Raw genomic sequence first — 16,823 nt, forward strand, 5'->3', positions numbered from 1 at the left:
AGATGATTTTGAAGCGCTACCATTCTGATAGCGGATTGTTCCTGTGTCAAATTTCCCAGAGCGGCTATAGTCTGATTTACAACTGCTTCTACTGTTCGAGTAAGCCTACGGATAAGCTTACTATTCTGAATCGGTCCAATAAAAAAGAAGAAACCTCTATTGAAGTCTGTATACTGCTCCAGGGTAGTCTCTGTTTGGTCTATCCCCGAAGTATCTATAGATCTCTTATGCCTCTCATTAGGGAGTAGGCGATCCTTATGATACATCGGCGGGGCAAGGAAAACGGGAGGCAATAAGAAAGATATATAGCATCTTCCTCCCCATCCGAGGGGAAGACGTATATAGGCTATCTCTCCACAGACAAAATATGTATGTCTAGACGCTGGAAACGTTGATTGGCCTTTGTCCTCGAAACTCACAGTAATATTACATTCACTGTGTCCTACCTGGATTATACCAGTCTTCTGGACACACAGTTGTCCTTTCATTTTGGAAACAGATATGGAGGTTGGTCCGCCTTTCTTTTTAGGCTTGGTATTTACCAATTTGGAAGACCAATACTCCTGTTTATACTCTTCACTTTCGAATATAGTCCCCTTAGCTTGTGGCATTCCATTATCGTCGGGATAACAGACTTGATTAAGGACGGTATTCAGATCTCCCCATGGCCACCCATTCTTACATATCCCGGCATCTCCTTCAGGGCATGCGGAATTAGAGGTATTGTACGCTGTTATTAAGGCAAACCAAGCCTCACAGGTACCATTATACGAAAATGGAAAAGGTACCAGTGGCATCCCTCCGTCATTCTGATGAGGGGGAATCTGTCCGCATATCCAGCAATCGGTAGTATTGGCAACCTGATGAGTATAGTGCAACATCCGTACAAAGGAGTTATTTTGCATAGCTAATCTGTGGGCTCGTTCATGAGGTGTAAGATCATAATAGGTATGTTCTTGTGTACTGTTTGGTAGGAACATAGGGAGTTGACTAGATGGAACAATTAAATGTAAAACCCAACCTAAACACATTGCTGCTGCCAGAGACAACATTAACACCATTATACAAAAATTTCTTTCCGCACACATTTTCTTTCTGTATTTGTCTCTCAACATTTTCTGTTTCACTGTCTCCGTCGCCATTTTTGTCAGGTACACTTCTCAGAGCCCCTGCCGTTTCACCAACAAGTAGAGCTTGTTTGGACTTAATTGACCTGGGCTCGAGTAGAGGACCTGAGTTTAGATCTGTAAGTCTGCTGGAGACTTTCTTCTGCGGGTAATGTCAATTGTTCTGCGTTCTGTTGTGTCTGGAGTGGCGGTGTCTGTCCGCTTTTTTCCTTTGGAAAATGTTTCTTACAGTGACTGGCATGGAGCCATCCCTTACGCCCTTCGACTTTTACAGCTGTCCTGGTAACCAGTAGAACAAGCTTCGGTTCCTTCCATCGAGGCTCAAGAGGTGTTGTTCGATCAAAATTGCGAATATAAACCCAATCGCCTGGTTTGATCTGGTGCTCTTTAGGCTCAGTATTATCAGGAAATGCGGCTGCAACCTGTGAACGACAAGATTGAAGTGCAGACATCAAGGAAGCCAGGTAATCAGTCAATAGAGGTATTTCAATATCTGTTATAGACTTAGCTCGAGGTATCCCCCATATGTTAGGTGGTCTTCCAAAAACTATCTCGTAGGGTGCTAATCCTATCCTGGAATGGGGAACCATTCTCATATAGAACAGTGCGACAGGTAAAGCAGTTATCCAATCAATTTTCTTATCTGCACATATTTTTGACAATTTATTTTTTAAAATCTGGTTATGTCGCTCAACCAGGCCTGCTGCCTGTGGATGACGCACACAGTGAAATTTCCACTGGTATCCCAACAGGAGCGATATATTTTTTATTGATTCAGACGAGAATGGTTGACCATTATCAGAATATATAACTCGGGGCAGACCGAACCTAGGGAAATACTCCTTAATCAATTGTTTAGCTGTAGTGCTAGCAGTATAGTCAGGTACAGGATAAGCTTCGGTCCATCGTGTTAATGTACATACTACTACGAGTACATATTTCTGTCCTCTGCACCTTTCCATTTGTATATAGTCCATCTGTATAACTTCAAAAGGGTGCTCAGGAGGATGAAATCCTCCTGCCCCTACTGTTGTGCCTTTTCCAATATTATACTGACAACATATCATACATGTTTGGACTCTTTGTTTGGCTGCTGCCCTAAGATGTTTATTGTCCCATATATGTTGTATTGCGTCTAGCATAGCTTTTTCCCCCAAGTGGGCTGGTCCATGTATTGTATCTATAATAATCTGCACCATGGCATCAGGGAGATACCAAACTGCTTTATGTGGTGTCATCCATCCTTGATCAGTTAGTATCCCTCCTTCCTCTTTCCATTTTTCTTTTTCCTCATTTGTGGCGTGACTCTGTATGTCTTGGATGTCCATAGTTATATCTCGTGCGACCTGCATATGCATAAATTCGGGACCGTGATGCAGCGTACTCTCTACGTCTTTCTGTGTCATGTCTTGAGCTGTTTGATCTGCTAATGCATTTCCTAATATAACATGATCTGTTCCCTTTGTGTGTGCTTTGCATTTTATTATAGCTATTTGTTCTGGTAGATGTATATCATCTAACAATTGTGTTATCATGTCTGCATGTTGTATTTTTGATCCATGCGATGTCATGAATCCTCTTTCTCTACATAATTTTCCAAAATTGTGTACTACTCCAAAGGCGTACTGTGAATCAGTATAAATATTTATTTATTTTCCTTTACCCAATCGACAGGCCCTGCTCAATGCTATCAACTCAGCCGCTTGTGCTGAGAGAATGGGTATCTGTTTGCTTTCTAAAATTTGAGTATTTGTGGTAACAGCGTAGGCGGCCCTTATCTCCCCCTTTTCTGTTCTTTTACAGGAGCCATCCACATAAATATTTTCTTCTGCATCTGGTAACGGAGTGTCTTTTAAATCTGTTCGTGGTTTCGTCACTTGTTCAATCACCTCCATACAATCATGTACCTCTTCTATGTTCTCGTGAATGGGTAAGAGTGTAGCGGGGTTCAGGGTATTGCATCTTAAAATCTGTATGTGAGGTTGAAAAAGTGTCAGTTCATACCCTGACAGTCTTGCTATTGTTAGATGTTGCGTCTGTGTTCTGTTAAGTAATAGTTCTACTGCATGGGGAACTCGTACTATCAAAGGGTGTCCCAATACTATAGCATTGCTTTGTCTAATAGCTTGAGCTGTTGCTGCTACAGCCTTCAGGCATGCGGGAAGAGCTTGTGCTACAGGATCTAAGGTGGATGAAAAATATCCACATGGTCTTTGTTTTCCAGCTTGCTCTTGTGTCAGGACCGATAGAGCGGTCCCATTCTTTTCAGTGACGAATAATGTAAAATCTTTATGATAATCAGGGGTGGCCAACACCGGAGCCTGACACATTGCCTCTTTCAATGTTTTGAAAGCGAGCGTGTGTTCCTCTGTCCAGGGAAGCTGGGGTGACGTGCTGGCTTCTAATGTCGTCAATTTTACAAGTGGTTTTGATATTAGTGCAAATTGGGGTATCCATTGTCTGCAGTAGGATGTTAGTCCTATGAATTCGCGTACCTGTCTCTGTGTTTTTGGCTGTGGTATATTTTGTATCAATTGTATTCTCTCCTTTGTTAGCTGTCTTCCCTCCTTTGACAGCAAGTGCCCTAAGTAGGTCACTTGCTGTTGACAAAATTGCAATTTCTTTGGTGACACTTTGTGGCCATTTTCAGCCAAGAATGTTAATACCAATAATGAAGCTTCGACACATGACTGTTCAGATCTGGCCGTAATGAGTATATCATCGACATACTGCAGAAGAGCTGTCTGATCAGGCATTTGTATGGTGTCTAGCTGTCTTTTTAGTGCTTGGCTATAGATGCTCGGGCTGTCAGTAAATCCTTGAGGAGCTCGGGTGAACCGGAAACTCCTTCCGGATAATGAGAACCCAAACAAATATTGACTGTCTTCATGTATTGGTACACTGAAAAACGCGTTTTTGACATCGATAACGGTAAAATGTGTGGCTTCACAATCAATTGTTGTTAAAAGGGTAGATATGTCTGGTACGACAGGATGTTGTGCCACAACACATTTATTTAATTCTCGTAAGTCTACCACAAGTCTATAGTTGGTATTTTCTCCTTGTTGTACTTTCTTTGCCACAGGTAATACGGGTGAATTCACGGTATTTGATGGTACTTCGATCACCACCCCACTAGTGATGAGGTCCTCTATAATGGAGGTAAGGTCTTTCTCAGCTTGTGGAGGCATTTTATATTGCCGGAGTCGTGGTAGTATGGCTCCCTCCTTTAAAATGATCTTGTGGGGCGTAATGACCATCCGCCCGACCGATGTGGGACTGGTGGCCCACAACTCGGCTGGGAGGTGGGCCAATCGAGGATCTAAATCTCTGACTGTATAATGGCCCTTGAAGTCTCGAAGGAACAGACGCACATCCTGGGGGGAGCATACTATTATGGCTCCTAATTCTTTCAATTGTTTTATTCCTAATAGATTCTCGGGGCAAGCATCAGTCAAGAGAAGATCTGTTGTAGTGGTAAGGGGGCCAATTTGTAAGGGTAATGGCTCTGATGTATTACTTGTAATGGGTTGACCAGAGAAACCCAGCGAAATATTTTTATTCCCAGAGAGTGGAGCTTGCGGGAGCTTGTTATGATCTATCGTTGTCTTACTTGCCCCTGTATCCAATAGGAATTTCTTGTCTTGTCCCAGGAGGTGAACGTCTACATATGGACCAGTTTGGTCCACAGGTATAGGGATAAGGGGCAATTTATCCTCAACCCCCCCTGGGCAACCTCATAAAAACCTGGGAAAATCGGCATATCCAGTATTTTCATCCGATATGTACATTTGCGTTGTGTTTGGTATTCCTTGATTCTGTTCTTGGGGCGTTCCTTCTTGAGGTCTGTACTGATCTCGAGGAACATGTATTCTGGGTGTAGTTTTCCCATTGGCCACATTATGTTTTAGAACTGGGCACGTAACGTTCCCTTGTAAATCTTTAACATAATGTCCTGGTTTTTTACAATAGTTACAAACACCTTTAGAACTATTAACCTTTCTTTGTATCTGAGGTTGTGGCCCTGATTTGGGCATCACTGTTTGTGCCACTAGTGCTCTTAACTTAGTCTCTTTTACCCTAACCTTTTCGCTTTCTTCTTCCCCCCTTATCCTGTTTTGGTGGTATTGTAATATCCGTAGGACTTGGGAGGGACTTTGTGCTTGCCAGGAGCTCTCCACCTTTTGAACTGTTTCCCTTAACTTCGGGAGGCTGTTTTCCACCAATTTGGATACAAAAAGATGTGCATATGAATCACTTTCTAATTTAAGACCGCTATTGGCAGTGAAACATTTCTCTAATCTCGTATAATAATCCCCTATATCTTCACCTGCCTTTTGTTTACAGGCGGAGATAGCATCCCAATCCTCTTTCCTTGTGGTAAGAAGTTGGGACAAAACTTTAAGAATGAGGGTCGGTGCTAATTTCACGTCATCTGGTATGTCGGCTCCAGCTGCCCTGGCTTTGTCATTTGTCTCTAGGGCGGCCCAATTCAAATTAGCGTTATCCACTAACCAGTCTTGTCCCCTTAATTTCTCATAAATACCTGGGGGCAGCAAAAATTTTTGTATAATTGTTAGATCTGCTAAGGTATATATTCCCATAGTAAGGACGTCTGTGAGTTCCTTAAAAAAACCAACAGGATCCTTGGAATGCGGTGGTACCATTTCTTTCATTTTCATTATTTCTAATTTAGTAAGAGGTGTACACACAAAAACTTTCTGCAATTCATTTGCGGCGTTTACTCTAGGATGGACCTCTCTGAGAGGGTATTGTCGATACATTTCTTTCTCCCCGTAATCAGTATGGCGGGCCCGAAGGAGTGTCCTAGCCACTTCATCATGATATTCCTGTCGTGCATCTAAAAATATGTTAAGGAAGTGTGCAGGATCTTGCAAGAAGGCCAAGGAGGTACATTTGGATAACAAGTCTTCAAGGACAGATTGATGGGGTCTGAAAACTCTATTCAGTGTCATCAGATGTTGTATCATGTACAGACTTGCTAACCTACGCTGGGTGAGGGGTAAACTAGAGTATAACTGGGCTATAATGTCTGAATTATAAATCTTCGGTTGTGAAGTCCATAGGGTAGCAGTACGGACAAGTTCTTGTTCCTCGGTTGTTAATGGCGGTTCTTGTTCAAAGAACCAGTCGAGAGCTTCCTCAGTTTCCTCATATAATTCTTCGCTACTGGGAGGTTCTGGGAACGCAGGTAGGGGAGCAAACCTATCCCCTAGGGGTGGTACGCATCGTACAGGGTGCTGTTTACTGATTTTCCTCTCGGGAGTTACTGCTCCTTCTTTAAATTTATGTCTATGTTCCCTCATAAGATCTAATAATTTGTTTAATTTGGAATCCACCCCTTCTCCCTTACCCCCCCCCCCTTCCTCCGCCACCTCTTCCATTAAATCTTCTAATTTTGCCGGATTTCTTAATTTCTTAAATTGGAAGTATCGGGCAAATAGATATAACATGAAGGTATATATATACATTTGTTGTTTTCTGTTTCTTCCTTTCAAGACATCTTGGTAGGAAGTAGAGTCGCCCCCTCTTAACATGAATTCTAGCATACCATTAATATTATTTTGTACAGCGGGGATCTTTTCTATTTTTTTTCCAAATGGCAACTAGTCTTTTTCCCTCGTCTCCTAAGGCGGGGTATATCGTGGATACGGGATCGTGTGGGCACTGTCCTTCTGCTTCTCCCCCTCCCGCTTCGTCCTTCTTATCCTCTTCTGCTATAGTGAGAAATATCGCGGCTTCGGAGAGTTCTTCGACAGTTTCAGGAGAAACCAATGGTGGTAGATTATGTACGGGTAAGAGTGGTCGTGTATTGGTAGAATATGGGGGTGGCACATCTAATAAATCTATTAGCACCGAATCATCAGGGGGCATAGGTGCACTGGGAAGGAGAGGATTCTTTTTTAATTTATCTGGGCAGGAATTTTCACAACTTGGCAGTACGGGGTATAAACCTGTAACATTTCCTTTACTTTCCGTTATCATCTGCTCGAGAACTACCTCCTTTCCTTTCTCTTGTAGTTCCTCCTGTCTATTTTTTCCTGACATTCTCTGGGCTTTCTCAACTTTTCCTTGAGCTTTCTCTTGCCTCCGATGGGCTTCTTTCCTTCACCATTCTATGGCCTCTAACTGGCCCTGTCTTGCTTTTCTCCTGAACTACTGTTCCTCTACTTTGAGGTCATTTTCTATATCAAAAGTCCCCGTACTTGGCCATTTGAATCGTTCCGCTAATTGACTAGTATATTCTACCCATAGGTCCAAGAATACAATGGCGGGCATACCATGTTTGTTATACATGAACCTGGCTGGAGTGTCCTTGGGTGGGAGTGCAATCGCCTTCTCTAACAATTTTTTTTCTTTTGCCCGATACTTGAATTTAGTAAATAATGACATTCTTAATGTATATCTATACCGTTTCTGTTTAAACAGAAAACGTCTTGATACTTTTCAGCAGTACTCACCGAAAAGCAAACTCGTTATTCTTTGATCGAATCCAGACGCTGCGCGTTTTGAGTGGTCTCGGACGTCTCGGACTCCTCTTCTCCTCGTTGTCGGACTCGGGTATGGACTTTCCGCGTCTCTCACCGCCTCATGTGTATGCCGGGCGCTGGTCCGCCCCTCAGTCTCCGAGGGAGTTCGGCGGGAAATCCCCACCGGGTGCACCTAAAGTCCGTCGCGAGAGAGAGTAGGGGAAAAACCCGCGACAGGCAAAACCGGCGCGTGCAGAGAAGGGAAAGTCCCTGTTCGGGCGCCAAAATGTGGTAAATAATTTAAAATGCCTCTGAATTTGCCTTGTAAGTTAAATAATAAAAAAATAAAGGAAAGAGACGGGGTCCGAGACGTAGAGAATAATTGGGATTTATTCAGTAACTCGAGTTAAGGGAGAGCTCCTTCACCAAGCGGGTTAGAGAGTAGTCTGTCTTACTTCGCCAGCATAGAGCTTTTATATATTTTCTACTACATACAAACAAATGGCAGAGGTTCAATCATTTTCCACTAGTTAGGTATAAAAACATTTGTATGCCTCAGGGGAGAGGAGTGGGAGATTGCTTACAAACAAAATAATGTGCAAACAGCTGAAGCGTATAATAGTGTGTAGTAAATGGCAGGTATGACCTTGTTCCAATTGCAGGTTATTCCGTCGAAATTAGTTTTTCTCAAAATTGGCTTAACCGCAGGTATGTGGCCGGTCTGGTATTCGGCCTTAGGCATATTACACGATGCAGCTGCTTTCAAGCTACATCTTTTTCTGCCTATTTCCTCTGCGACGGGGTGTTTAAAACACTCACAAAATGGATGCCATATTCAATATGGTTGTCCTGATATCAAATAAACAGTGGTTGCACGAAGGGTGAGAAATTATTTTTCCACAAAGGGCAATCCAGTTATTGCCTCTATAAGAGTAAAGCATTTTGGGAGTGGTCAGATTTTTTTTTAAGTACTTATAACAATCATCATATACGTAGATATAAATTTACTGACAGCTTCCCTAAACTCTGTTTAAAGAATTTGGGGTTATGGGACTGTGTAGGGAGTGTGCCTGTATGAAAGCACCATTCACAGTGGGAATGTAGGAAATTATTAAAAAGGATCTATGTGATAATCTTGAATCCACTAACCAAGAAAAATATTACCACTAGCCTTTACAAGAAAACGTTTCTACACTTTTTCATTTTTATGTCACAATTGATTTTTGTTTTTCTAAGGAGATGGATCCTTCAAAGACCCCCATTTCTTCCCTACCCCCTCATTCCTCTGCGTATCACATCATTACCCTCCAACCCCTCGCAAGAAAATACGTGGTTTCGGATTTATTACGAAAAAAAATCAGTTTTTACTTAATTCTTGTATACATCTATAGTACATTTCACCTAATATGTTTTAATAAATGTGTAAATATGTCAGTGGTATAGTAATTTGAACAATAGACAAAACATGTACTGCAGAGTGCTGTAAAGAGGAAATATGCCCCACCTCTCTTCCTGCAGTCTTCACCTAGGGATTGCACATTTGAATCCAGACCCAAAAAACTTGGGCATGTGTGTTTCTTAAGAACACCTCTCTTTTTCTGATTCCAGTATTCCACGCAAAATATCAAAACGGAGTTCTTCAATAGGATATGATGCTCTTCTTATGACTTTGTCAGGAAGAGAAACATACCATAACATATGTATTTCTAAAGTGCACATTAACCCCTGTGGGCCTTTTAGCGCTATTTAACATATATTTATTGTTCCCCAACGTTATAGTATTAATTCTGTCAACCTCAACAGGATGAAATGTTGAGTGGACTTGCCAAAATGTGAACCTTTGACTCACGATTACACACACTCGTGGAGTAGATCCATTAGTCTACTGAGCCACCAGACCCAAAAGATAAGGACTTCTGTGTCACAAAGAAGCGGTTTAAGGCTCTGCAAAGAGTATCTATCTACCTTATGCCTTTCTGACCTTGATCGCTGTCTTTGGGCACTTACAGGTTGCAGCTGCTCCCTGCTCTCAATTTGTTTTTCCTGAAGAGGACTAGGGCGAGACTAAAAGTGTTGGTGAACAGTGCACAGCTGAAAAAGCTCTAACCTGACTCAAGCCCAAGTGAGATTCCACTCTGGGGTTTAGATCTCCAGGACATCTGCTAATTTTGAGCTGTGCTACTTCTGAATATGTTAGATAGGCTTTACTGTCCCGCACTTAGGGCACTTCTGGCCCTGCCCTTCCCTTTTCTTTAAAAAAGTAGTGGAACAATCCATTCATAGATCCTCCTGTCCCTCAGTCACTTGATAAATGTGATGCATAGATCCATTTTTCAACAAGATCAACAAAATGAAATTCAATTAAACAACACAAAATTGACAGCTACACTACCTCTCATCACCCATTGCTTCCCCAGTTGGTTGATTTTCAGATTCCACTTGTGCACCAAGCTTACCAAGATCCTGAATTCACTTTAGATCATTGCATAAGACTACCAAATTCTACTATCTCCCAACATCATATCTCTTCGATGACATGCCTTCACTCCCCTCTTCCCTTGGCTGAGCAATTCTTTGGGGATGTCTTCAAGACAGGACAGAGGATCCCTTATTGAAGAAACTAACCTTTGACCCCGACGACTTTGCTAACTTCCACCCCATAATCCATCTACCATGCCTAAGCAGCCAAACAAGAACTATTTTCTGTGGGACTGCAAACTTGCCTTCAGAGCATGCTGCAGCTGAAAAATAGTTACTCGTCGAGTAATAGGTGATGTTGTCCTCACCAATAACCGGAAAGAACTCTGCCTCCTAATCCTGCTCAACCTCTAGGCCATGTCGACAGTTGATCTGGAGCTCATTCACATCCTGAAAATACCCTTGGGCTTCTCAGATATAGTCCTGTGATGGTTCATTTTCTACTTCACCGACCATCTCTTACAGAAAGAGCATCCCAAAAAATTGGATCCCTACTGTGCTCTGAACTCTTCTGGAGCACACCAATGATCCATCCTCTCTCCCGCCATTTTAATCTCGACGTGAAACCTTTTAGAACCTTACTAACAATATACAGATCCATCTATACACTAATGCAACCTTAAAGGATACTCAGTCAGTGGCATTCAGCACCCACCTCAAGTTAATCCAGAATTGAATGTTAAGTATCTATCTAAAGCCTAACCCGACAAACAGTTCTTCCTATTTGTAAAACAGATCCCGTCCGTCAATGATTCTAGCCTGCCTATCTGGCATGCATCTAGAGAACTTCAACTGACAGACAATGCAAAATTGCATTGTTGTCACAGACCTTAACTTGAAAGAACTAATTTCCAGGAAAGCCAAGACCGCATGGCACCAACTGTCCCTGCTGAAAAGTATATAACTCTTCCTTCCAGACACTGATTACAGAAAAATGGTCCAAAAACTGTGACTCTTCCAGCTGCACAGAGGTAACGCTATGCTCAATATCTTATCCAGCATTACTCTCGCACCTCCACAGGCATGCTTCATGCCACGGCTCTCTCATCAAGGTCTTGAATTTTGACATCACTGCAACTGTGAAAAAATTATACTGGATCCTTCTCCAGAACCACATTATTTTCAAGAACAACTGAATCATCTGCAAAGCCACTAGAAGTGGCTACTACCCATGCCTGGCTAAAAAAATCTCACTGTCTTGCGGACAACACCATAACAGGACGCAGGGCATTGCCAGATTTGAAATTAAATTGTGGAGGAAAAGAAAACGAGAATACTTGCCTTCTCTGTCTACACTCTCAGGATTTGAAACAGCATCCCCACTCACATAGCACTGACCCAACTGATGAAATCAGAAGTAAGGCCAAGGCTCACCTTTACAAGGAATACTGTCCTTCCACTATATAGGAGCTACCCTGTCACTTGTGTCCATGTAAATGCTAATGAATCGTATCTGTGGGGTTCTCTGACTGTTCAGTGGTTTATTGCTGGCTAGCAAGGTTTGCTCTATACAAATACATACAAATATTCATTCAATCATTTCAACGATACTTCATCAATCCTAGATCTATTCTGTCCTATTTGATGTGCCTGAAATGATTCGTGAGTATTGATGCTTGCAGGTCAAGTAGGCAAGGCCAAACATTCTTGACTTATGGCAGGTATAGTGAAAAATAAAATTCACTGTTCATGCTCTGTACTGTGTGTCAATATTCTGTTCTATTTTTAAGGTAGCTTTATCTCCATTACTAGTGAAAGCTGTCCTTTGTCAGATGTAGGTAAATGTCCCCCCCTTCTCTGACTGGGGAGGTACATTTCTAAAAAGAAAACCCATGGACCTTCTGAGAGAACTGTGTTCATGAATCATTGTGGGCAGTGCTTAAATAAAATCCAGAGGCCAAAGATTTGCAGCTGCTTTTATGGCCTCTTTTGCTCTGCCCACTTCTTTGATGCAGTTCCAGTGTCAGCCTTATTGCTGTGTACTGTGCTCAGTTAATACGCTAAAAGAGGCTTTCAGCACTATAGAAATACCAATGCTTACATTACAATTTGCCATTTGTTGCCTTAAGTGGTGTTTTACATTTATGCAGCATTGGACGTATCCTGAATTTTGCCATGCCTGGTGTGAGTAGTTTAGTCTCTGTAGGTTTTCTGTTTTACATTCTCTTTTTTTATGGTCTAACATTTATAATAGAATAATGCCAGACCAGCCAGCCAGGCTCATATCACTCTGTGATTCTTTAGGAGCTTTCCAGGACCTGGGAGTCCCTTTGCCTTGTTAGCCGTGCCAGTCTTGAGATAAAAATGTATTGAGTTTCCCCCAGATATAGTGCTACTTCTCAACAGCAAATGTTCTTTTATGCAAAGAGTACGACTATCTGGCATTTACACAATCAGTGCAATCATGAATACTAGCATTCAATTCTAGGTGCAGACCAGGACTGTGCTCTGCACTACAAAGAATGCACTCTTCCTGCCTAGGCACGACCTCCCGGGTTGGGAGGCGATGGGGAGAGCACATTAGTGAACGACAGAGGAATGCTTTGAAACCACTATGCCGATCACTGCAGATGGTGTCCTGACTAAGAAAGTGGCATGGATCCCCCTGTGCAGTGTGGTGCAGTGTGACACTGCATTACCCTGCCAGGGGATTTCTGGGCACTCCCTTTCCAAAATGTACCTTCGGGTTGCACCGACTTTGCACCTCCTGATATCCTGTATTTACCTCTTCCCGTGCAGTAATACACCGTCGCCATAGGGGATCTCATGTCCATGGGACAATGCTCTCTTGCACATGAAGGAAACTCCTTTTTTATTAAGCAGTTGTAAATCTTTATTACACAAGGGCATGTTCATGCATCTGTGCTTATTCTGTATTGGGCAGATGCATAGAAGCTTGTCCAAGTCCCCTTTGTATTGCTGGATTGCTTATGTAGTACGTCGCAGCTTTAATGGATGTGAGGTGGGAAAAAATTTTGGGTGGGAAATCTGTTGCCGGCTAGAACAACCCCTCCTGGCTGGCACACGGAATTGCTCAGGTGTTGCTCTATGGCACAATTGTGCAGAGTCTGGTAGAACGTAGTCTATTTTTTGAGCCCCATGGACTTTCTTTGCCTTATGTTACAAATAATAACATACAGGCATAGTTTCCTTCTGACCCTGTTTGCACAGAAGCTGAAATCCGCTTCTTCAACAGATGATCCACAGATATTCCTGACTCCTGACAAATGTATGGTATATGTTTTTCTGTTTTTGCAGATCAGTTGCCTTGGCCTGAGTTTGGGGCAGCAGCTTGCAGTGCTTTGGTCTTTTCAGTCAGCATGCCTCTCTTCAGGCGAGAGAGGGATTAGACTACCTAGCCAATTTAATGTAGTGATTTGCTTGAAGTCCTGCTTGAAAGGTAAATAGGGCCGGGTCTGAATCAGTCACATTTAAAGCTTGGGCTTGATTTGTAACTCAGTCCTCCCCAGTCCTAATAGTTAAAATACTTTAACCATTCCTGACTCCTGTCCTTGTTGAAGATCCGTATGTGTGAAGACGTGTAAACATATTAGTGGTTAATCTACCTGTAACATGGTTTAAATAAGACAGTGCCCAGAAGACACACACCACTGGGCACAGATGCATATGCATATTTGCTGGCGTCATGGTGCATTTACTTAGTAAACAAAGTATTTTGAGCATAAGGACCGGAGATGAGTGACTTGCAAACAAGCAGGATATTTAAATACGACTTATACCAGGAATTTCGTGACCCACCAGTGGGCTAGACCCACAGTTTTGGGAAACGCTGGTCTAGCTCATAATGGAGGTGGCCAGGAAAAGCCATATATAACGCACCCAGGGTGGCTCTCTGAGGCGGTCATCGTTGGAGTTGAGATTTTGGGAGAAATCGTCTGAGAACCAATGATACTTCTGCTTTCCCTTCAAAATCTGGCCGTTCTAGTACGTTTTAAAGGGTTGTTTTGGAGGCTTGACAGTACATTAGGATTCGAGCCATAGTGCCGGCTTCCTTCTCAAAATCAATCACTTTCAGCAGAGCCCTGGATGAAGGAAAACACATTTATATCCGCGATTTTAGGAGTAAAGCCGGCTATGTGTTTAAAGATTGTTTGAACTTAAATTTCTCCGCTCGGTGTGTGAGGCATGGAAGTGTCCCTCTAGTTTTACTCGGCGGGCAGGCACAGCACTGCACATGAATGTAGGTGGCGAGTGTTTACTTTCTGAATACTTCTATAATGTCACACTTCAGATGTTGTCACAACTATTTTGATGCGAAATTAATTAGTGGGATGTAAAATTAATGAGGCAGGCCGATTCTGCCCGGGCTCATAAATATTTCATGACCGGAGTCCCCTTGTACGCTCGATAAGCATTAGCTCAGGAGAGACTGCCCCGTCTTTAGAACGCGTTTATTGTGTCCCGTCCTTCCTGCTCCCACACACTTTCACTGCATACACATTACTCTGTAATGGGAGGTCTAATTTAGTGCCTCCTATTTGCTGCTGGAAGCCTGCTCTCTTGGAGGCTGCCAGCTACCCGAAGAATACGTCTTGTCGTTTTATGAAGTAAATATTGGTACCTTGTCAAGTGCAATCATTTCATCGCTGCATGGTAATGCGTTTTCTCTTCTGTTAATTTCTAGGGCAGTTGACGTTCACAGCCACCATCGCAGATGTCCTTGATAAAGGTTCCGGCGCAGTCATACTTCTGGACGGTAAATTCAAATCTTTGTAAAAGGCCGCTGCGCAATATATGTATGTGGACGCGGAAGACGGGGGCTTGGTGAGCCATTGACGGTGGGAGGGGCGTCGCTAGCAATCGTGCAGCACGTGCACGCCCGCTGGGGCCCTGGCTGTCACTGCACCCCAATTTATGGCTGTAGTTCACTACCACACTGATGGTAAACTTTAAAAGATAATGGGAGGAGAAGACGGACATGAGAGTGAGATTGCTTCACAGGGAAACACAACAGTGGGAGAAATGGCTCCGCCAAGAATGGAACGCGGGGAGACATGCCACCAGCACGAGGACACGAACACAGTGAGGCAGGGAGAAAGGAAGACCATGTCAGACTGCCGCGCAGGGAGGTCAGGGAGACTGGGACAAGAGGAGTTCATGGCTAGGTGGGCGAAAGAGAGCACTCGGAACGACTGGGGCAAAGGACAACGTAGGAAGGCAGGGAGACTCTACCTGGAGACTAGGACACGACTCCTCACCACACAGAAACGGAGTTGTAGGAAATCCCACATCCAACTGGAAGTCCAGCCTCCAGGAAGCGCACAGTGATCAGAGGCCACAACAATCACAGACATGTCCTATGCCAATGAATATTGGCACATAGGATGTATCGTGTGTGCTTCAAGCCTAACCCTCTCAACTAAAGCCAGCTGATGGTTAGGTGTGAGTAGCTTATATTGTTCAAGGTGATTTATAAGTGTTTTGTCTCGAATTGTGTTGCTGAAACGTTGCCTATCGCGCTGCAGTGATTCTACAAGTGGGCAAGGTTCTTAAGGTTCTTCATTTTTAAGTTCATTTCAAGCCTTTTGTGCCAGTGTTTTGAAAACACTATGCAGTTTCTCAAAGGTCGCAAAATGTTTCACATTTACATATTTGCCTTAGAGCCATATCTTTTACCACAGTTCGTTGCATGCACTCCTATTTAACAGAATGGTTCTGCATAACATACACTACTCGCAAAACAGCGACTATCTTCTTCAGTGCAGAGCCATTCTACATAGAAAAACTCAATCAAAGGTAAATCTGCACACACAAACCTGCAAACCTTTTCAAGTGTGTCTTCGTATAATTACTGTGTAAATTACCTAACCCAGGGGGGAAATTATATCAGTGCACAGAAGGATTTCACACGGGAGAAAGCAAATATAAACCAGGAAACATATGGAACACCCCGAGTAAGTACAGTGCTAGAGCTTTTCATCCCCATCAGAGGTGTAATGATTTGGTATTCATGGCATCTTAGTCAGTGTTCTCAATTTACTAGAAGTTAAGCACTGTTTGCCTTTAGGAGATACATTGTACTTTGGCATGCCAGTTTTCTAAATTAATACGAGGTGGCTTCAAAATGTTATATTTTTATTGCTTAATGTCAGATGAACAGTCCTGGTAATTAAGGTCTGAAAATCAGTCACAAGTGGGTCAAGTAATTAGCAGCTCTTTGAAGAGTACCGTTGATCATGATGGCTTGCACATTTTGGGCCAGATGCAGGAAACTATTTGCGAGTCGCAAACGGCAAAAAATGCTGTTTGCGAGCCGCAAATTCCAGTTTTAGTCACATATAACATGGCATCCTAGTAAAAGCAGGCCAAGTTTTTGCCAGTCTGAGAACCAGTTGGATGTCAGGTCTTGGTTACCTTCAGGCCACCAATGATTGCCACTTAAAACGTGTTGTTTTGAGCGTATTTGAGTGTCAAATGTGAACAGAAGTTTCCTGTAGACTATGAAAGCCACGTTTGTATTTGATGCTCGTTTGTCCATGCCACTTTATGTAAGCTACAACAATGTCCTTTAACAGGGCACAGGAACCCAAGGAGACAGTTTGTGGATTTCTCGTATAAAATACAGGGAGTGCAGAATTATTAGGCAAATGAGTATTTTGACCACATCATCCTCTTTATGCATGTTGTCTTACTCCAAGCTGTATAGGCTCGAAAGCCTACTACCAATTAAGCATATTAGGTGATGTGCATCTCTGTAATGAGAAGG

At 42.8% G+C, this 16,823-nt stretch overlaps 1 protein-coding gene across 1 annotated transcript in view; it reads left to right on the forward strand.

The window, feature by feature from the left end:
• The window catches only part of HSD17B4 (hydroxysteroid 17-beta dehydrogenase 4), a 640,476-nt gene that overhangs the window by 348,730 nt on the left and 274,923 nt on the right, over positions 1-16,823 (forward strand). The window contains exon 15 of the mRNA XM_069226895.1: positions 14,742-14,813. Coding sequence (XP_069082996.1) covers positions 14,742-14,813 — 72 coding nt within the window. The remainder of the gene's footprint in view (positions 1-14,741; positions 14,814-16,823) is intronic.

This window comes from Pleurodeles waltl, chromosome 1_1 (genome assembly GCF_031143425.1).
Source record: "Pleurodeles waltl isolate 20211129_DDA chromosome 1_1, aPleWal1.hap1.20221129, whole genome shotgun sequence".
NCBI classification, from domain to species: Eukaryota; Metazoa; Chordata; class Amphibia; order Caudata; family Salamandridae; genus Pleurodeles; species Pleurodeles waltl.